The sequence below is a fragment of the Mus caroli genome, unplaced genomic scaffold (assembly GCF_978045245.1).
Source record: "Mus caroli unplaced genomic scaffold, Mus_caroli_1 scaffold_13, whole genome shotgun sequence".
NCBI classification, from domain to species: Eukaryota; Metazoa; Chordata; class Mammalia; order Rodentia; family Muridae; genus Mus; species Mus caroli.
The window spans coordinates 34,665,134-34,686,588 of record NW_028227268.1 but is presented as its reverse complement, the minus strand read 5'-3'; the positions used below and the strand labels follow the sequence as shown (position 1 = coordinate 34,686,588).

The following is a 21,455-nucleotide window of genomic DNA, read 5'->3' as shown; positions in this document are numbered from 1 at the left end:
ACCCCTCTGGGAGCTGAAGGTAAGAGAGAATGGTGAGGTAAAGCCAGACCCCTCACCGTGGAGCTGCAGGATTGGGACCTCTCGCGATTACCTCACTGAGGGGGCGGGGTGTTCCCCGAGGCGGAGCCTCATCTGAGACTGGTGGGGAGGGTCACAGAACTGCCCTAGGCAATTGAGGAAATGATTTCCTGACTGGCCTTTACCTGGAGGGTAATTCCCCCCCAATCAGGTTGGTATTGAACCTAGGGCCTTGTATATGCTAGGCAAACACTGTACCACTGAGCTATATCTCCAGCCCCCCTTTTTTATTTTGAGAAAAAGTTTTGCTAAGTTGGCCAGGCTGACCTTGAACTTGCTCTGTAGCCCTGGTCAGTCTTGAACTTATGATTCTCCTGTACCATCCAGGCCTCGGACAGGTAAATTTAATTAATCAACTAGCTAACCAACTGATCATTTCATTAATTAGCTAATTAATTTCCTTAGTGTTAAGATTGAGCTCAGGGCCTTGTATATTGGAGGGTCTTTTCATTTTACTATTTATTTATTTTTAGATTTTTGTTTATGTGTATGGATATTTTGGCTGCAGTATCCCTATGTGCCAAATGCATGCAGTACTCTGAAAGGCCAGAAGAGGGCATAGGATCCTCTGGGACAGTTGAGAGCAGCCTTGTGGGTGTTGGGAATTGAACCAGGGTTCCCTGGAAGAGTAGCCAGTGCTCTTAACCACTGGTCCATCTCTCCAGCCCCTGGAGTGTCTTTTTCTTTTCTCTTTTCCCTTTCCCTTTCCCCTTCCCCTTCTCCTCTCTTTCTTTCTTTCTTTCTTTCTTTCTTTCTTTCTTTCTTTCTTTCTTTCTTTCTTTCTTCCTTCCTTCCTTCCTTCCTTCCTTCCTTCCTTTCTTTCTTTCTTTCTTTCTTTCTTTCTTTCTTTCTTTCTTTCTTTCTTTCTTTCTTTCTTTCTTTCTTTCGAATGTCAGTCAGGCCATGATAGTACAATCCAGCATGAAAAAGGCTGAAGTTATCTAAATTTAGGAGGATGGGACTACTCTAGGCTACATAATTGTTCAAGGCTCACCTAAAATATAAAGTGAGACCCTATTAGACAAATTAAAGAATGTATGAATACACATTGGATCACAGCCCAAGGAATGTTCTGAAACTGCCTCTTCATAAGCTTGAAGGGTTCCAAGAACTGTCCCAGAAGAATAAAGTGTTCTTGGAGGACTGAAGAAGAGTTAAATTTTAGTTCTTGGGAAATCCAGGCTTGGTTACACATGGGACCCCAGAATAGTGACACCCCAAGTTCATACTCTCACTGCTCTGTGGTATTATTCCCCCTGCCCCCTCCCCCACCCCCACCCCCCACACACACCAGGAATCCCTTGCCTCCTCCCTGCTCTGAGAATTCTTGAATCTCCCACTTGGTTACTCTTCTCCCTTGTCAGCCTGATTGATGCCCAGGACCACTCAGCAATAAGACACAGCTGGATTATAAACCTCTCGTTACTCACACACAGCTGTTTCCAGGCCTGCCCCAGGAGGGGACAGCCTGATGTTTATTGAGCATTTCGTGTGTTCAACACTATGCTAAGGGCCAGAAGCCATACTCACAAGGCAGGCAGAGGTCTCTGACTCAGGATGCTTATGAGCTAGTCTTGGAGGATGGGAGGAACCATAAAGGTCAAAGGTCACAGCCTCAGCCAGTGCTCATTCAGGGAGAGGGTAGGCAGTGTCTGACAAGCTAGAAGGACATCTTAAGAAGCCTAAGTCTCGAGTCAGGCTGAGAGGGTGGCGAGGGTGGTGACAGCTGAGTGGACAGGCTGGGAAGGCTGAGGCAGCCTTTGGCCTCGGTGTCCAACATGAAAGGAGTAGGTCACTGGAACTGTTTGAAATGGCATCTCGGACCACGGACATGTGCAATGTAGGAAGCTGTGAGCAGCAGGTTCCTACTTCTTCACTGAGGCCCAGGGTGAGAGGTCCAGCTTATCAATTGAAGAGCAGTCCACAAAGCCATGGGGATAGTCGTTAGCCTGGAACGGGTTCAGCGGGACCTTGTCGATGCCAGTGTTGTCACAGACCAGGCGGGAGAAGGACATCTTCTGTAGAGACTCCCGTTGCTTCTCTGTGAAGACCCCGGGGTTCTCCCACCAGAACCTACGAGGACACAGCAGGGTCATTTTACACAGTCCAGTGGCTAGCTCTTCCCCACAATGCCAAAGGACATCCTTAGAAAAGGGAAAAGACCCCTTTATAGTGAGGTATGAAGTCAGACCTCATGAAGAACTTTGGGGACCCCTGCCTAAGGGAAAGGTTCCTCCTCCACCATAATGATTTCACTTGCCTGTCTCCATCTCGGATCCGCTGGAACTGCTGGCCCAGGAGACAGGTCAAGAGAGGCCCCACCCGACCCCTGTGGACCAGGGGTTCAGCGACGGCCCCTAGCCAGATATCAATGTTGCTCGGGGTTCCATAGAGGTCCAGCAGCTTCTTGGCCAGCACCTCGTTTTCCATGACAGCACTCAGCTCCTCTAGTGTCTTTGGTTGGGACAGCCCACAGAAAGCTCTCCAGGAATTGTACCCTAGGGGAGAGAAGGTAAGGCTGGCTCATCTCACTTCGGTTTTCCCTTGGGGATATACACCACCTCCAGCAGCTGGTTAAGTCTGGGAGTGTTTTTTTTTTTTTTAAGATTTATTTATTTATTTGTAGCTGTCTTCAGACACACCAGAAGAGGGCATCAGATCTCATTACGGGTGGTTGTGAGCCACCATGTGGTTGCTGGGATTTGAACTTTGGACCTTCGGAAGAGCAGTCGGGTGCTCTTACCCACTGAGCCATCTCACCAGCCCCAAAGTCTGGGAGTTTTAAGACAAGGAAAGTATAGTGCACTGCCTGTCATCTGTGACACTTCAGTCTCAGGGGAAGACTCGAGGCTTACTGAAATGGAAACGTCTAGTTTCTTTGGAAAGTTTTGTCAAGCGATGTTTTGCTGGGGCACACAGGTGAAAGGATATCTTGCTACAGAAAACATGTGAAAGCATGTGTTCCTGAAGCAGACTCGGGTGGAAGAATGTTTTGATATAGCAAACTCATGAAAGGACGCTTGATGAAGGAGTATGATATGACCCCACAGACAGTGGGAGACTGGCACAGAGCCTTGGTTTGATTTGCTCTGCCTCGCTATTCTTCCCTAAAGATACACATGTAGCCGGGCAGTTTCTTCAGGAGTGAACTACCGCTGCTGGTTCGTGCCTGGTGTCTGCCTGCCTAGAGGACTGATATGAAGCTGCTCAATCATATTTGGTGTTTACTACAGGACCGAACTGCTGCCCAAGAAGTTTAAACTCGCCCCCCAAAAAACTATTGCAGGTCCACACCCCCATATCCTAATAACTTTTATCTAGAAAAGTAGGCTGGAGGAAACACTGAACCCTTATTAAAAGTAGGTTGCAAAATTTTTATGCCTACAGCTTACTATGGGTTTCGCCACTTTTCCAAGCACCATACATACAAAGAAGAGCAAAGCTTTTAAAGCTTGCCTCCAGTTCTGTAACTAGTGTGATTGTTGATACTGATTGGCACTGTAACGAGATCTTGAAAGGCCTAGGAGGCAAATCTCTGGGCATGCTCACGAACAAGTTTCTATATAGGGTTAATTATGGTGGGAAGCCCCGCCCTGAACACCCGAACCAGCCTGTGGTCTGAACACAGACAGGAAGGAAGCTGCAGCATCACCCATCTATCTCTGCTTCCTGACTCCGCTGCCTCATGATCCCAAGACCATGCTTCCCTGAACGATGATGATGGACCGTGTAATCACATCAGATATGTGTTCACAGCCCTGCATTAGGAAAGTGGATGATTCCATTTCCTGGAAGAGGAAACCCTTGATTCCTTATAAGGAAACCCTTATAAGGGTTTTAAAATGGGCTTGCCTCTACCCTGAGCCCATAGGGTTCACAGAGATCAAATTGCCAATCAGGGAGCCTTCATGGGCTGGACCAAGGTCCTTTGCACATATGTTACAGTTGTCGTAGCTTAGTCTTCTCGTGGGACTCCTAACAGCGGGAGTAGGAGCTGTCTTTGACTCTGATGCCTGCCTTTGGGACACTTTCCACTTACTGGGATGCCTTGTCTAGCCTTGTTAGAAGAGGAAGTGCCTAGTCTCATTGCAACTTGCTATACCATGGCTGATTGGTATCCATGGAGGTCAGCCCTTTTTTGAAGAGAAACAGAGGAGGGGTGGATGAGAGCAGGGAAGAGAGGAGGTTGTAGGAAGGACTGGGAGGAGAGGAGGGAAAGGAAATTGTGGTCAGAGTGTAAAATAAATAAAATAAAAATTAAAAATCATTCAAAAGCCTCTAGCTCTAGGATTGATTGGCTTCCAGGTTCCAGAAGAGAGTGCCCAGGAGCCCCAGAAGGTCTCCAGACCAGGTGAGACCTCAGACCCACTCACCAGGCTGTCCGTGGTCTCTGCTCCGCTGTATGTTGATGGAAGCCAGGTCGAAGCCATGGATGGTGTGATTTGGTTGAAACAGCTTGTTTCGAAGCTCGTCTGTCATCATTTTGTTCTGACGCATTAACTTGGCATTCTTGGCCAACAGGCCTCGAACCAGAGGATCAATTCCACCTGCCAAGGGACACCCAGAGGCCAGCCTTAGGATAGGAATCATCCAAGCTGAATTCTCTCTGCCCCAGACATCTTCTCTCAATAGGAAATGGGAAAGACTAGGAAATGTCTCTGATTGGAGGCAGGGAGAGAAGAGGAGAGCACAAGGTAGCCTGCCCTTTGTGCCAGGGTAAGAGGAGACCAGGCTATCCTTTCTGAGGTGACAGAAAAGGGCCCTCATAGGCTGATGAATACCAAAAGGGTTTTCATGGTCAAGTTCGGAGGAGTCAGCGCCTTTGTCTTCCACAGATTCCCCTGGAGGAAGAGGGACCATGCATCTTGAAGAAACATCCCTGACTGGTTAAGCTTGAAGGGAAGTCAAATTCAGCTGACGAATGAGATGACTGCATTCAATCTATGATACCTCACGGTGGTAGGAGGTTCTAGAACAGAGCTATTTACTCACCCACAAATTCTCTTTTCAGGGTTCAGAGAAGTATAGTCTAGGAAATGGCAGAAGAATGTCAGCTCTGAGAAGCTGGAAGGAGAAAGTAACTTGTATTCACTGGTCACTCCTTGGGTCTTAGGAACCAAATAGGGTGCCCTACACATCAATCTCATTTCACTTGATATCCTGGTGAGGTGGGCACTATTATTGCCCTTATTTTACGAACAAGGAGATGAAGACTCAGTCAGATGAATTCCCTTCTCCAGGGCCACACAGGAAGTGTATGGAAGGTGATTTCCATACCAGGAGTCCCTACAAGCTGCTAGAAGAAATGAGAGGGCTCAGGCAAGAACGTCTCCCTAAGAAAGACTCACCGTCCTTGACCAGCCTCCAGGTGTTGAAAAAGACGGTGTGCAGGGGTAGCTCAGATTCCGAACCCCACGGCTGATAATTCTCATCTAGGCGGGACACAGTAGAGGGAATCTCCAAGTGGCCGAAGCGTAAAGCAAAGGTGAAGACATTGGAAACTCGGGGGTCTACAGACTCATTGTAGCCTTGGTATGGGGGAATCCACTTCTGCATCTCATCACCCAGTAGGATGGGTAGGTAGTCCCTAAAGGTGACCACCTGGAGGGAGAAAGGATTCGTGAGGGAAGGATGTGACAAGGTGTGAGCCTCTACAACGGGAGGCTGGAGAGGAATTGCTGCCCAAGAGCATGCCAAGTGGATAGCATTTGTACCCAGTTTCCATTCCCATGGCCATGGCAGACATTGCTAATCAATCATGGCATTCGTTCAGCTATTCCTCATTCTATCTCCACACCAGTTATACTAATTGATCATTTCAAATTGATGCAAGATGTCTGGCTCTAATATTTTATATGGCAATAGGTCATCTTAATAATTAAAAATAGTCATGGGGGGCGTCTAGTTTTAGAACAAAGTGATGTATTCTCATTTTTTCTTTCTCCTCTCTGGTCACTGTAACTAAACAGCCTGGAAATTATTCAACAGGAAATAATAAGAGGACTTCAAGCTTGTGTGGTGATACATGTCTAATCCTAGCATCCCAAAGACAGGAGGTTTGCAAATTTGAGGCTAGTCTGCATTGCATAGTGAGACTGCTATTTCCAACTCAAATAATCCTAAAACAACAACAGCCATAACAAACGGCTGTGGTGATACACATCTGTCATCCTAGTCCTGACAATGTGAAGGCATGAAGGTCAGGAGGCCAAGCTCAGCTGGGTGAGCAATATAAGACCTAATCAAAAACAAAAACAAAAAACAGAGAGAGAGAGAGAGAGACAGAGAGAGAGACAGAGAGAAGAGAGACGGCTTCTTAGCGGTTATAAGAGCACTCGCTGCTCTCCTAGAGGACTTGAGTTCAGTTCCCAATCCAACACCCACATCAGATGGGTCATAGGTATCAGAAACTCCAGCTCCAGGAGATCTGACATTCAACTCTGAAAGCTAGAAAAAGAATATGAACGTCTGGGGACCCCAGAACTTGGAGGACAACAATGTGAGTTCTTCATAACCCCAGATTGAACTGGGTGCAGAAAGAAGAGCCTGGCAGCAGCCTGAAACTTACACACACACACACACACACACACACACACACACACACACACACACGCACGCACGCACGCACGCACACACGCACGCGCCTGCTTTTACTTTCCAGAGACAAAGGGCCAGGGAAAGTCAACACAGGCTAGCAGAGAGCCCCAATCCCTGCCTCACACCCTAAGACCTCAGCCCTGGCCAGCCCTGCCCTACTCCTCAGTCCAGGCTGTGGACCGTCTAAGCCATCTGTGGGGGCACCGCAGCATTGTGTCTGTTTCTACTCACCCTTGGTTCTTCACCAAGGAGACCCATGCACCATGGCTTCTGCTTTTCTAGGAGGTTGCTTAGCAACAACAGACAGCCAGAAAAAACACTTTAGTGCCCTGAAGACAGACCTAGCAGAAGCGGAGTGGGAAGTTCAGATGCCTTGGAAGAGCAAAGCAAACCAGAGGAACATAGGAAGGACTCAGAACCAAGCTGTTAATGGAGCAGAAACAATGGCAGACCAGAACCTAGGCAGGGGAACCACACGCTAGAATAAAGATTCAGATAGGACTAAAATCACCAAAGTGTTCAGTACTACCAAGAACCTGGAAAGCAACATTCCGAGTGAGAGTCACAGCAGCATGGATCTGGTGGAATTAGCGGTGCATCTGGGATCTCCAGAACCCATAAAAAAAGCTGGGCATGGTGGCATGGGCTTGCAAGCTCAGAGCATGGAAGGCAGAGGCAGGTCCATTCCTAGAGCCTATTGGCCAGCCAGCCTAGCCTACTTAGTAAGTTCAAAACTAAAGAACGTGTTTGGCCTTCTGGAGAAATGACACAGGGGAAGTCTGTCCTCTGGCCTCCACATACACGGATGTACATGCATAGCCAAAGACCTATGTGCGCACCCCCACGCACACATAGATATTTTACTTATTTGCTGCCCTGTTTCAAATTGAATCCAGAGCCTTGACTGTGCTAGGTTAAGCACCCTACCACTGAGCTGCACCCCAACCCTACAGTCAATAAAGATTTTAAATTCCTCAACTAATTACACAATTTTCTGAAACAAGGATTGGACATAGGAAACGTCTCAGCGAAGAAGTAGAAATTAAAACGAAGAAGAAAACTGTGTTACTAAAAATACACTACTTGAAATAATAGTAATGATAACAGCAATAAGATTGAATTCACTCAACAGTAGAGTGTAAACGACAAAGGCCAGAAGTAGAAAAGATCAGTAGACTTCACTAATCTGTACAAAAGAGAGAAAGTAGGTGAATGAAGAACTTTCAGGAGGTGGGTGGCAGTGGCGCATGCCTTTAATCCCAGCACTCAGGAGGCAGAGGCAGGTGAATTTCTGAGTTCAAGGCCATTGTGGTCTACAGAGTGAGTTCCAGGATAGCCAAGGCTACACAGAGGAAACCCTGTCGCAAAACAAACAAACAAACAAACAAACAAATAAGAGGTGAAGGAAGAGGAGAGGAAGAAGAGGCAGAAAGATAAATAAACAAGCAAATAAGCAAGCAAGAAAGGAACCTCTAGTAAACTAGACTGTATGGATTCTACAGGACAATAATAAAAGATCTAACTTCTTTCTTGTTTGTTTGTTTTTGAGACAGGGTTTCTCTGTGTAGCTCTGGCTGTCCTGGAACTTACTTTGTAGACCAGGCTGGCCTCGAACTCAGAAATCCACCTGCCTCTGCCTCCCAAGTGCTGGGATTAAAGGTGTGTGCCACCATGCCCAGCTGTTTATTTGTTTGTTTATTTATTTTTATTTTTTAAAGATCTAACTTCTAAGAAGCCAGATACAGAGTTGGATGCCCATGATCTCAGCGCTTGGAAGGTAGAGGCTGGAGGATCAGCAGGTCAAGCAAGGCCAGTCTGGACTAAGTGAGACTCTGTCTTAAAACCAACACACACACACACACACACACACACATCATTCACACACACTCTCACACACTTTCTCACACACTTCTCACACACTTTCTCACACAATACACACTCACACACACATTCACACACACTCTCACACACTTCTCACACACTTTCTCACACAATACACACTCACACACACATTCACACATACTCTCACACACTTCTCACACAATACACACACACACACATCATTCACACACACTCTCACACACTTCTCACACAATACACACACACACACAAACACTCAACCCTTCTAACTCAGCTGAGAAAGCAGTCCAAAATCAAGTACTTCTATGGCGTGTAGCTTATATAGAAAGAATTCCAAAGGAAGAGAAATCAAACTAGCTCAAGTCACTGCGAGGGGGCAGATCTAGGAGTGAGAGAACCTCAGTGATGGTGACAGGGTAGACTCACAGAGGGACCACATGTGGACAACTCCCCACATTCAGAACATGGGGATACATTTAAAATAGAGCCTGTCAGACACTTGGAGAGAAGCACATGAGAAGGAGGAGCAAGGCAGAATGCGGGAAGAGGGCATGCAGCCGGAAGTAACTAAACAGAGCCAAGATGGCCAGTGGTGGCTCCTGCCTCCATACCTGTATAAAGGCTCCCATGATTTTCCTTGTTTCCTGATAGAGCGTCTCTCCGTCCCAATGCGGGTTGAGTTTGTTTAGTTCTATGGCCAACCGGTTGTGCTCCCGGATAAAGAGTGTGTGGGATGTGGCCAGCAAGATCTGCTCTGAGGCTCGGGAGTCCCCTAGAAGCCCAAAAGACAGGAAGATGCGTTCTCTCTGAGCAAGCAGAGCCGGAGACCTGCACAGAGAAAGATGATACCCACCCCGACTCTTTCCCAAGCCCCTCCTTCAAGGTAGACTAAGGAAAGTGAGGTGGAGAACCAGATGGGCAGTGAAGCATGGTGTGCGATTATAGATTGTGCCACCAAGCTTGTCTAGAACTGGGCCTGTGACAGAGTACTAGAAACGTTTATATTAAAACGTGAATAACCAATCCCGGTGGATGATGGGATCATAGGGATTTTCTTTGTATTTTTCCTGGACTTCCTTCTTTTCTTCTACAGTGAACACTTGTTCTTTGATGGGGCCCCTACTCTACTCCTAGTTTAGTGCTACAGACAGAGGTGACTTGGAACATTTTTCTGGACAAATCCTGAGATGGCGCCTCCTCCTTCGGTGATCCCCTTGTCCCTTAGACCCTCTTTTCCCCTCCCTGGCTAGACTCACCTGCCAAGAAGCAGGGCACACCAGCTGTGGCATTGATGACCTCACAGGGGCTGGGTTTCATTTTGACGAAAGGTGGGAAGGGCCGCCCATTGTCTGAGACTTCTTCATTGACAGCCATGAGGCCCAAGGGGCTGCTGAGGTTTCTAAGTCGATTTGCCAGGCTTGGCTCAGGGCTATACACTAGGCTAGCATCCAGGAAAGAGGTTAGAGCATTGATCTGCTCTCGGGCCAGGGATTTGTAGGGTGGTGTGGGGCAGACAAATCCAGCTCTGAAGAAAGGCATGCACTTCCCCTGAGTCTTTAATTTAGGGTCACCAGCTGGGAACTGTAGAGAGATGGGTTGGGGGTGATTACACAAAATATCTATGCCCGGGCACTGCTTCCCAGGGTCAGGCTGGAGGAAAAGATGCTCACGGTGATTTCCCGGCCAGACATTGGCCCTAGATGCCTCCCACTGACAATACACTTCCCGGGCCCATGATACTCCAAAGTTCATTATATCCTGGTGTGTAAGAGCTGAAAGCAATAATTCATTCTTTCACAGTAAGCGCTCAGAGATGGCAAAGAGGATTTCTCGAGAGCCTGAGACGGGGCAAGCGGCATATGACATGAGGTTTAGTAATTATTACCGAAATATTGACCCTGGAACTGCCTTGTGCCAGCCACTCACTATGCATACTTCATCTCATTCTGGCCCTCAAAGAGCCTGTGAGTCAGACCGCCAAGTCCTTTACACCTTAGAGAATGGTCTCAATTGGTCAATAGGTTAACGTGTCTCAGCACCCACAAATTAGGAGGGAAAGATGTCTTGTTTTGTTTTTAAATTTATACCACAGCACAGACTCTCGATTTGTTGTTTGGGTGAATAAATGACTAAGTACAAAATTTATGGTTAAGAAGAGACCACTTCAAGCCGCTCTCTCTCCCCTGCGCTGCTGTTGGACACTCCTCGCCTCTGCCGAAGCGCCTTAATGGAAGCCATCCTCCAGGGAACTTACTTAGTTTCACAAACTAAGTATAGGATGAATCCCTTGGCTGGAAGGGGGCTGCATGGGATGGATGGATGTGTTTTGTTGTTGTTGGGGGTGTTTTGTTTTGTTTTGTTTTTCGAGACAGGGTTTCTCTGTGTAGCCCTGGCTGTCCTGGAACTCACTCTGTAGACCAGGCTGGCCTTGAACTCAGAAATCCGCCTGCCTCTGCCTCCCAAGTGCTGGGATTAAAGGCGTGCGCCACCACGCCCGGCATGGATGTGTTTTGATAAAAATGCAGACTACATCTCCCAACACCTGGCAGGGGTGGTGCTGGTGGTCAGGCATGAGAGTCTGCATTTCTAACCAGCCCCCAGGAGACTCAGAACCCACTGGGTGGGGGTGCAGACAACCCTCCACAGAGTTCCCGATTCTGTCAATAGGTTCACACGCTCACTTTCATGCCAGCCTTTTGTCCTTGAGAGCAAGAACAGTGCCTCACCCATGAATCCCCAGTGCTTGCTGCACTCCCTGACATAAAATACTCTTACTGTCTAATTACTGAGTGAATGGCTGAGCCCATGAACGGATATAAAGCTATGAAGCAGCATCCAAAGCTATCAAGAGATCCTGATCTTCCGGCTGGGGATGCGTGCTACGTGGGAAGTTGCAAGGGACACGTGATCCACGGAGAGTGGTCAGGGACAGCGTCTGGCTGCAGAGGCCTACCATGATGGGGAAGCAGTTGTCTCCCTGGATACAGTGTTCGTCGCACTGGGCTTTGGTGTAGGTATCACTCCCCATTTCAGTTTCAGGGGCAAAGTCCATGTCGTGGTCCACGATTTGACCCCACTGCATGAAGAGCATGGATCTCTTCTGGTCCAGAACGTCCTCGTTCAGATAGGCTGCAATCTGGTTAGAGACTTCCCGGGGCTGCACATGGAGGGAGCGGGGAGGTCAGGTTGGAAGAAAGCATGCGCTGAGAATTAAAAGTCAACACCGGATTGCTGAGGACCTACGATCTAGTCCCAAGAGGAGCTTGTGAGGTACTGGGTGCATGATAACACGTTGTAGCTGAGGACATAGAACGTTAGAGAGTGGAAGCTGATGCTCTTGGTCCTGCAGCTGCAAGGCGACAGGGATGGGATTAAACCTGGGTCTGCATGACTCGACAATAGTCAAGTAGCCTTACTATGGAGAGGGAAAACAAAGACAAGCTGCTTCTGACTGCCTCTGATGGAAGTGCCAGGTTTCTGGATATGGGACGAGGGACCCTGGAGACTGGCTGCCAATTCAGACGAGGCCAACAGATCGGATCTACAGGAAAACGACAGCTGGTGCACTCCAGGGGCTGGGACACAGTAGGCGCAAGTAGAATAGTGCAAAGAAACCATCTGCCTGGGAGACCCCAGGGTATCAGCCTGTGACAGTTGGGACATTACCACCACCACCTGCCTAGGCCCCGGGTTCTGCTGACCCCTCGCGGCAGTTTGGGGAACATATCGCTCGAGCGCAAATCCTAATCTCAGTCGCGCCTCTCATTTTCCTTTTTAGAGTGCAATGTTCTGGCGTGTGGCTTTTTCCCTCCCATCCTATACCCCGCCCTCCTTCACCTGCGGAAGAGGGAAGCCGTTCCGCAACTTCCCCGGAGTCCACCCGTAAGGGAGGGAGAGCCCGTCCTCGTATTCTGCGGGCAGCCATCGAGCCAGCGCCCTGTTGGCGGATCCCAGCGCTGGATTCTTCCTGAAACCCAATAAGAAGGCTCTCAGCCTCAGCACTTGGCCTTCCGGCTTGCCGCCCTCATCCTGCATCCCTTAACCTGAGCTCTACGGGAGGAAAAGCAGATGTGGAGGAGGGGCCCTCTGCACTGTGAGGTTCTGAATTTTCCCAACCCTAAAACCTAGGACTGTCTGAGTAGTGGCAAGGACTGTTCCCAGTGGGTCACAAGTGGCCTCACTGGAGATACGTTGTCTTCAGAGGGACTCAGGAGTTGTGTCAGCAGTGTCCATGGGGCAAAGATGCTGGTAGGGGTGGTGGGTGTTAGGGTCACCTGTTGTTACAGTATCCATTAATGGTCCGGTAAGGACTACTTATGTTGCAAGTCATTGTTGGAGCAGGGGGATTACAGCCTGCCTCCCAAGAGAGCGAAGTCAAATCCAGGCCTTGACCTGAAACAAAAGAGAACCCCAAACAGGTCGGAGTTCAGAGATACTGGCAACAAACTAGAGATGGCAGCTCGGTGTAACCCAGAAGAGAATACAAGTTTCATCTCTTAAGACATACTCTCAGGAAACCTATCTGACACCGGAGGCTTCATCTACAGGAGCGAGAACACTGGTTTGGGGTAGGAAACCCTGTTTATTGACTTTGGTATTTCCTCCAGGCAGACACACACACACATACACACACATAACACACTGAACACAGATGTCCCTTCTCCATCAGTTGGCAATATAACCTTGTCACAAGGAGTTCTTTCATCTGCAAAAGGGACATTGGCTTAACTGTCCCCAAGGGACCGCTGAGGTTTGCCAGTATGTCCTTTGGGCTTAGGAAGGAAGGTGGATTTGTCTTTCTGTGTAAATAGTCCCCAACAGCTCTTAGTGGCCTCTGTTCTGTACTGATGATCCCTTCCTCTCTTTAGAAGTCTAGCCCGTGGGGGCTGGTGAGATGGCTCAGTGGGTAAGAGCACCCGACTGCTCTTCTGAAGGTCTGGAGTTCAAATCCCAGCAACCACATGGTGGCTCACAACCATCCGTAATGAGATCTGACTCCCTCTTCTGGAGTGTCTGAAGACAGCTACAGTGTACTTACATATAATCAATCAATCAATCAATCAATCAATAAATAAATGTCTAGCCTGTTTTCTTTACCTGTGACATTGGTGAGAAACTGAGACAGTTTCTTTAGGGACTCTTCCCACACCTGCCCACTCCGGATGGCTGTGCGTGTCCGGCCTTTGGCATGCTTGAGATAATCTGACAGGTGACGGGTGCTATGTGTCTTGGTTGTCATGGCCTTCTTCAGCCTAGGAACCAATGGGGATCATGAGCGAGCAGGTTCCTTAGAAGTGTGGCAGTGGCTCACGGGAGAGGCACAAGGTAGTAGTGTTTGTACAGGGAAAGCCACAAGGGTTCTGAGGAGTAAACATGGGCTTTCAGCATCTTCCCCTTGTCTCTTCTGATACTGACGGAAAACCTCTTCAGCCACAGAGGCCGTGGAACATTAAGTCTGGCCTTAAGTAAAGCTGGCGGATGGACCAAAAGATTCCTGAATGCCAGGCTGTTTGTGGCCTGATTATGTCAGAACCAACTGGGCGCCTTAAGACCACCCAGGTCCTACAATGGATGAATCCAGACTTGAGAACTCCTGGTATACTGCCGAGCCTTATAGCCTAAGAATTCTAGAACGAGGACACACATGGACCTCCAGTTCTGCCCGTGCATCTGGGCCTAGAATTGGTGTGGAGTCTGTGTCTGGAAGCACCCAGCCTACGCCGAACATCTCAGGAAAGCTCGGCCTTAGTCCTGTATCTTCTATGTGCAAAATAAGAATCTCTAAGGCCTTCTACTCTGAAGCCTGTGACAATGCAGAGAGGCCAGCGGCATGAGACCCCTCTGTTGCCTCGCTGAGCCTCAGTTTTCTTGTGAGTGAAGATCTATCTACAAGGCCCCTGTCTCCAAGTCTCTGAAGTATGGCTCAGATTCTCACAAACCCAGCCTTCATGGTTGTGTTTAAATCTTGCTTGTAATGCCTGTCCTGTCCTTTACAGCAGGCCACTAGCTCGAGTTAAAGTGCTGGTAGGTACCATGGTTTAGTCCAAGGGACATGAGAGAAAAGGCTCAGGAGGGCTAGCCTCAGCCTAACCTCCCTAAAGACTCCCAGGATATATCAAAAGTCATGCTGTCTTTTGCTACCTTAAAACAAACAAACCAAACTAACCAACCAAAAACCCATAAGCTTTTACTATGCAACAACAGCTCAGCCGGGCGTGGTGGCGCACGCCTTTAATCCTAGCACTTGGAGGCAGAGGCAGGCAGATTTCTGAGTTCGAGGCCAGCCTGGTCTACAAAGTGAGTGCCAGGACAGCCAGGGCTATATAGAGAAACCCTGTCTCAAAAAACCAAAACCAACCAACCAACCAACCAAACAAACAAACAAAAAACAACCCAGCTCAGGCTAGCCTGGATATGTAGACCAGGCTGGCCCTCAAACTTCCAGAGTTCTGTCTGCCTCTGCCTTTGGGGTGCCAGGACTAAAGCCACACAACATTACACCCAGCTTTCTGCTGTTTTTATGAGACAGTATAGCTCAGTAGCCCAGGACTCACGTCTAAAGTTAGATACCCTAAGCACAGGGTTGGAGCTCTCAGTGTAGGCCAGAGAATTTTTCCAGGTCTTTGAGCTGGTAATAGATATCTTTGAGTACCCAGAAAAGTACCCAAAGAGGGGTTCCACTGAGGCACTGAGCTGTTCAGGACTGGTGGATTTGCCACCCCTGTTTTTCCTGCTCCTCTCTCCGCTCAGCCCTATGGAGGACTTGGTGGGGTGGGAGGAGCCTATCATAGAGCAAGGGAGAGGACTTCTGCCGCCCGCCCCCCCCCCCCTTTCCCCAGCCCCTTTTGTCACTACAGAGCAAGAAAGTCAGTCGCATGGGACTTTGCCTCCTTAGATTGATCTTTGACCTCCTGAAACGATACTTTTCCGGAGACTAAAAGCAATCTAAAAGTCACCAAAAGAATCATGGGATTGCTTGTTTCATGAGCCTCAGTCCTCTGCATGGGGTGGCTTAGTTGATCCAGGCCTCCTCAGATCCATCAAAAAGGGTTTCTGTGTTCTTTGGCTGGCTGCTGTAGGTACAGCCTCTAGGCTCACCCCTGTAGCCTTATTTGTCACTTGTTCCCAAGCCTTTGCCACTGCCTGATTAGAGTTCCCAGCAGTAAAACCAGCACACTTAACACTTGCCACCGGAGCCTCAAGCCTGGGCCATGTCAACCTACTGTGGATATGTGAAAGCTCTACTTCCTTGCTCTAAGGTGGGACAAGGCTCTGAAGTGCACCTTACACTCTGGGTCTCTGTGGGTGGGTGGTGGCAGTGCAGTCAGGCTGAGGCTGGAGTTCAAGCCACATTCGATGTCGCATTATGCGGTAACCTTGCTTGAGAGCACTTCTTTCTCAAATTACCCGCACCGACTCTGTGCCTACGGTTCTGTTTCCAGAGAGCCTGACCCAAGTCGGACTATATTAACTGAATGAAAAAACTTTCTGTTATATCTGGTAGGTTATAACCAAAGGAACCCCTGGGCCACATGGAGGGGAAGTCCTTATCAGATTATATTAGATGCCCCCCCCCCAGGCATTTTAGAAGCTGGAATTTTTAGAACTCGGAAGCTAATTGTTCCTGCTTGCTACATTCTTGGTGCGGGTGGAGAGTGGTAGAAAGGCACGTTTTATAATTGCTTTGGCTCGATGGCTTGCTGGGACTGGTCAAGGTGCACCTGCCACTAACAGGAAGGGGAGGTAACACACACGAGTCTCATTTACCTGTCCCGGGAATCCAGGAAGGCCTTGTTGACCCAGACCTTGACCTCTTCCACTGTGTTGTGGATGATGATGTCAGTTTCGACAGTTGAAGCTTGGGGAGGGAAAAGCAGGAAGCAGGGTATCAATTACCATTCCTTTGAGATCTTAGTCCCCCACCCTGACCCCAGCAGCCATTAACTCATAGGGGTTCAAGATTAAGATATACTACAAAAGTCCTCAAAGCACTGGTCCTCGGTCTTCCTAATGCTGCGGACCCTTTAATACCACTCCTCATGTTGTGGTGACCCCCTAATCATAAAATTATTTTTGTGGCTACTTCTTAACTGTGATTTTGCTTCTGTTGTGAACTGTAATGTGAATATCTGATGATAGGCAACCCCTGTGAAAGGGTCAAATGACCCCTACAAAGGGGTCGAGACCCACAGGTTGAGAACCACTGCCTTAAAGGTAGGTGATTAACAGAATGGAAAGCGACCTGTTTGCTCTTCAGCAAGATGTCAAATTTGCCCTATGGGATTCTGGTACAGAGCCCAGGAAGAGGACAATAGGGCATTCAGTGTGACCACGCAGCTTGGGCTGCCTGGGATCGGGTGAGATGGTCCTGTGATCCCTTGAACAAGCCCATCAGTGTCCAGCCAATAGCCAGGACATGAAAGGAGAGATGCTCGTCTTGCTCTCTCCAGGTTGGGGTGTGGAATATGAGAGGCTGCCTCTTTTCTGGGCAAGGAGACTGCACCAGATTGAGCAGTGTCCCTTTGGATCGTCAGCCTGTGACTTTATTTTCAAACAGGCTTTGCAGATCTGATTAATTCGGATGAGGACATGAACCTGAAGTCCAGTGACTGGTGGGCTTAGGAAAGGACACAGGAAGAAGGCATGTAAAACTCAGGGTAGCTACAAGTTAATGATATAAAGTTGCCTCGAGCCACCAGGAGCCAGGAGAGGCTAGGGAGCCTCCTCTTTTAGGGTCTCTAGGAGGAACATGGCCCTCCCATTCCCTTTGTCTTGAAGTTCTAGCCTTCTGGGCCGTGTAAGTATAAATCGGCATTGATTTCAGCCACCCAGGTTATGGTACCTTGTCTTAGTCCAAGAAACAAATACACCATGACGCTTACCATTGCTGGCAGATGCCGCAGTCTGGAGCAAGGTCAGGGAAGCCAGGAGGGCTGGGAGATGCAGAAGCACTTTCATCACTGAAACGAGACCAGGGTCGTATACTAGAAGCCTTAGTGAGAGCGATGGAATCTCAGAAAACGGGGAAATCCCAGGCAAACTCAGATGCCCTAGCTATACAAACTCACAGTATTCACAGGCTGGGAGAGGCAGAAAGGCGCAGGAGGGAAGGGGCTTCAGGGCCTGAGGACCTGAGAGAGCTCTGCATTTGCCCACCCCATGATCTTGGGCAAATTTCTTAACACTGGGCCACCGGCCTGCCAGTAAGGGGCAGGGTCTAATGATCCAAGATGTCCCATTCTGCTTGGAGAGCCTGGACTTGTTATGTCACAGACAGGAGAAAATTTCCCAAGTTTTAGGGGTTCTTTTGCCTCCTTCTTTAGATAGCTTGCTTCCTGATAGCCAGGCTCCGCTGGGGTGGCACAGGGGAGGGAACACAGCACACCTTTCCTTAGAAATTCCACAGGACTTTCCCCTCCCTCAAAACTGGGGCGCTTGACCCATGGAACACCAACCCTCCCATTCCCTCTGCCATATCTGATTAGGAAACCTGGCTTCTCATTTCTTCTTTACTTTGACTCTCTCTCTCTCTCTCTCTCTCTCTCTCTCTCTCTCTCTCTCTCTCTCTCTCTCTCTCTCTCTCTCTCCCCTCATTAAAAAGAGAAAGAAAGAATTCAAGGCCAAAGCTGAATTATTTTCTGTGTTATGGCCATGTTCCGGGCTGGTGTGAAGCAAGGGTGTGGGGCTGAAAGCAAAGCCAGGCAAACGTGGGGTCCTGACACTGGAAAATAGGTTTGAGCAAGTCGTCTGGGAAAGACGTTGTCTGCAGCTGAAGGCAGCCTGGGTAAAGCATACAGAATACTGGAGTTCTGTGATGTTTAAGGCATTTACCTACCTTCTTGGCCTCACATTCAGTTTAGGCATGTCCCAAGCCCTTCCCTGAGACTCAGAGCATGCTCTGAAGAGAGATCCACAGCCTCTTCTCCTCCTGTGTCTAGGGAGGAGGAGGGAGAGGAAAGCACAGATGCAAGTCCATGCCTCTTCTCAAGCAATGTCCCCTCTGCCTCATGAACGCCTGTGTGCTTTCAAAACCCCAGCCAGTTATCCTCTTCTTCGTAACATTTAACAGGTTTCTCTGGGCAAAGTTAGGTTATTTCCATCACATCCTACCTCAGGATTTTACTTGAGTCTTTTCATGCCTGTTTTCAAATAAGGCCATGAGTTCCCGGAAGCCAATGCTTTATTGTGTGCCTGTGTGCGTGTTTGTACATGCGCGTGTTTGTGCATGTGCGGGTATGTGTGCGGGTGCGTGTGCATGTGTGTGTGTCTAAGCTCAGCATTGGTACAAATTAGCACTGAACATATACTGAATGAGTGACAGAAAGGAGAGGTTTAACTTCTGGAGTTTGTACAGGGCCAGTTGATAAGCCCTTAGTCAGTTTCTCATACGGTCGTGCGTGTAAGAATCATCTAATGATCTTGGAAGAGTACAGACTCTGGCTTAGCACGGGGTGGGAGGTGGCCCTGGGTCTACACCAACAGCAAGCTCCTGGGCAATAGTGCTGCCCGGAAGACCACACTGAGTACTGTGACCTTCCAGAGTTTGACTCTCAGACTTGCAAGTCGAAAGACTGAGCGGGAAGGAAGTGTTGGAATTCATTTCCACCAACGGCAAGAACCTGTTGAGGTTGATGGTGGAAAGAGCCAACCGGAAAGCCAGTGAACACCCCATCCCCGGGCAGAACACTGTATTTGACCTTTCAAGCAGCTCTGGAATAAAGAGGAGGATGCAGAGGCAAGAACTGTGATATTACAATAGGTGACATATCGCTCCCTGTTTCATATATTAGAAATCTCATTTGATATATGATCACACCCATATCCAACATCCCTCCCACACATGATTGTCATCCACAGTAATTCCTAGTTCAAAGCTCCTTCCCTAAATTAAAATATAAAAACCATGATTTCTCCCCCCCCCAGGACAAACTCTCTAATCAATTCTAATCAATGCCCCACCACACACACACACACACACACACACACACACACACACACACACACAATCTTTCTGTATTGGTGTGGACCATGAAATTCTTTGAACTATGTCATCTGATAATAAACCATAACCCTCCCATTTCAGTAGGGATCCTGCCCTTTGTCTGGGAGGGAGGGAGGAATGATGCTCAGAGAAGCTAAGAAGAATCTCAACAGACGAGCCTTATTGGGATTTCCCACTCAGCCTATTAACATTAGGTCTATGTGGCTGTCTGGGCTTTGGTTGTATTATGCTATAAGACTCCAGAGGGCTTCTAGATGATCGAACACGTGGAACTTGCTAGAAGGGATATGCCCAGAGAAAGCAGAGATACCCTACGTTCCTTTGGACATACCTCGTTGCCCTGTGTCCTTTGAAATAACCAAAGTGTTCCCCTGTGTCTTGTGAGCATCTCTAGCAAATTGGTCAAGTTTAAAGAGGGGTTGTGGGAAGGCTGTCAGACTCCTAGGCAGAACAGCCTGGAGTTTGTGACTGGCTCTGAAATCAGGGTTCACTCTCGGGGACTGAGCATTCCACCTGTGAGATCTGATATCTCCAGGTAGAGACTGTCAATACCGAATGGAATTAGCAACACCCAGCTGGCATCCAGCTATCCAGTGCATCTTGCTGGTGGGTGGGGATTTTTCCCTAGACCTCGAGTCAGAAGCAGGCTGTGACATGCTGATAGAAGAAACTGAGTCTGAGATTTGAGTTTATTTTCCTTCTATATTCTCAGGGACTTTTATCAAGCCGCCCCTAGGAAAAAAGACTCCTTTGTCCTAGCTGGAGGTGACTCACTGGGTATGGGCTGAGTTTAATCAGTTACATAAAAAGCAATACAACTTAACCCCTCAGCTCTCCCCAGATGAAACCCATCTAGTACCTACAGGTCTGGCACTTGGTTGAGACCCAGAGGATTGCAGAATATTTAAAACAGTGACTAGATTATCAGGGCTGACCAGCTGTTCAGATCTGCTGCAGCCAACAGGCATGAAGGAGGTGAAACTTTGAGAGCCCTGGCTTAGGTACCCCACCCCCACCCCCTGCCCACGACAGGGACACCTTACTACAGTGAGGAGTATCATTTCAGCTCTGTCTGAAGAACACCGAACTCAACAAACAACTGTCTCCTCAACTTTCTGAGTGACCCTGGACACCTGTCTTGGGTCTCTTTTTCTAAATCGTACAGACAAGAAAGCTTCATGGGACCTTCCAGTCCTGACAGTTGATGAATGGTGGTCCTGCCTGGTGTGCAGGGGCAGAAAAGGCTTCTTGCCTTGCGGCAGATTTAGTCATCCCCTAAAGGACAGGGCAAAAAGTTGCCGATTCATAGTTAAATCTGGCACCGGAAAATGCCCAAGGAAGACAAGTCCAAATTAAGGACTAAATGTTCTCCAGTCTTGGGATTTCATCATCCACTTTGCAGGAAGCAGGAAAGGTTAACACGACTTACCTGCAGTGTGCCTTGACCTCCCGTGGCAGCCAGAAACTTTTTTCTGCTTAGACGAGTTGGTCTTTTATATACTCCTGTAAGAATGTACTTATGGGAAAGGCCCAGAGGGAAGGATTTTTCAAGGTTGAACTGGCTTAAAGGACACACACACTCAGGCTCAGCAGGGAACACCCTGTGACTCCAGGCACACGCAATAAGGAAACCATAGGATGTCAGGGAGCAATTGATGTAATAGGCGCTGACTAGGCGGCGTTACTCCTCTTTCCACCTTCCAGCTTAAAATCTGCCAGCTTGATCTAGGCAGGGAAGATTCAACCCCAAGTCTTGTGCATGCGTGACCCCCGGTGGATCTGAATAGCTCTCAGAACTAAGTCTAGTTAAATGTCACCCTTATTCCTTTACACGTCATTTTTGACTCCTCCCTTACCTTCTAGCCAATCCATGGTAGGATATAATGGATTGTCTTTTGCATTTAGGATGATTAACCAA

The 21,455-nt window shown here is 48.4% G+C and overlaps 1 protein-coding gene across 2 annotated transcripts; it reads right to left on the bottom strand.

Annotated features, from left to right (window-relative positions):
* Positions 1-1,481: 1,481 nt before the first annotated feature.
* On the bottom strand, positions 1,482-21,074 carry Lpo (lactoperoxidase). 2 transcript variants are annotated; one of them, XM_029483090.2, is made up of 14 exons: positions 20,967-21,070; positions 18,371-18,469; positions 17,418-17,495; positions 16,303-16,393; positions 13,633-13,787; positions 12,810-12,927; positions 12,373-12,502; positions 11,489-11,692; positions 9,792-10,116; positions 9,147-9,307; positions 5,427-5,679; positions 4,452-4,625; positions 2,339-2,576; positions 1,482-2,151 (listed from the first exon to the last, which is right to left on the bottom strand). In XM_029483090.2, the coding sequence occupies exons 3-14, from the start codon at positions 17,491-17,493 to the stop codon at positions 1,944-1,946; spliced, it is 2,133 nt and encodes a 710-aa protein (XP_029338950.1). In that variant the 5' UTR covers positions 17,494-17,495; positions 18,371-18,469; positions 20,967-21,070; the 3' UTR covers positions 1,482-1,943. The 2 variants fall into 2 exon arrangements, with proteins under 2 accessions (XP_029338950.1, XP_021033833.1); XM_021178174.2 differs by lacking the exon at positions 18,371-18,469 and having other exon boundaries at positions 20,967-21,074.
* Positions 21,075-21,455: the final 381 nt, after the last annotated feature.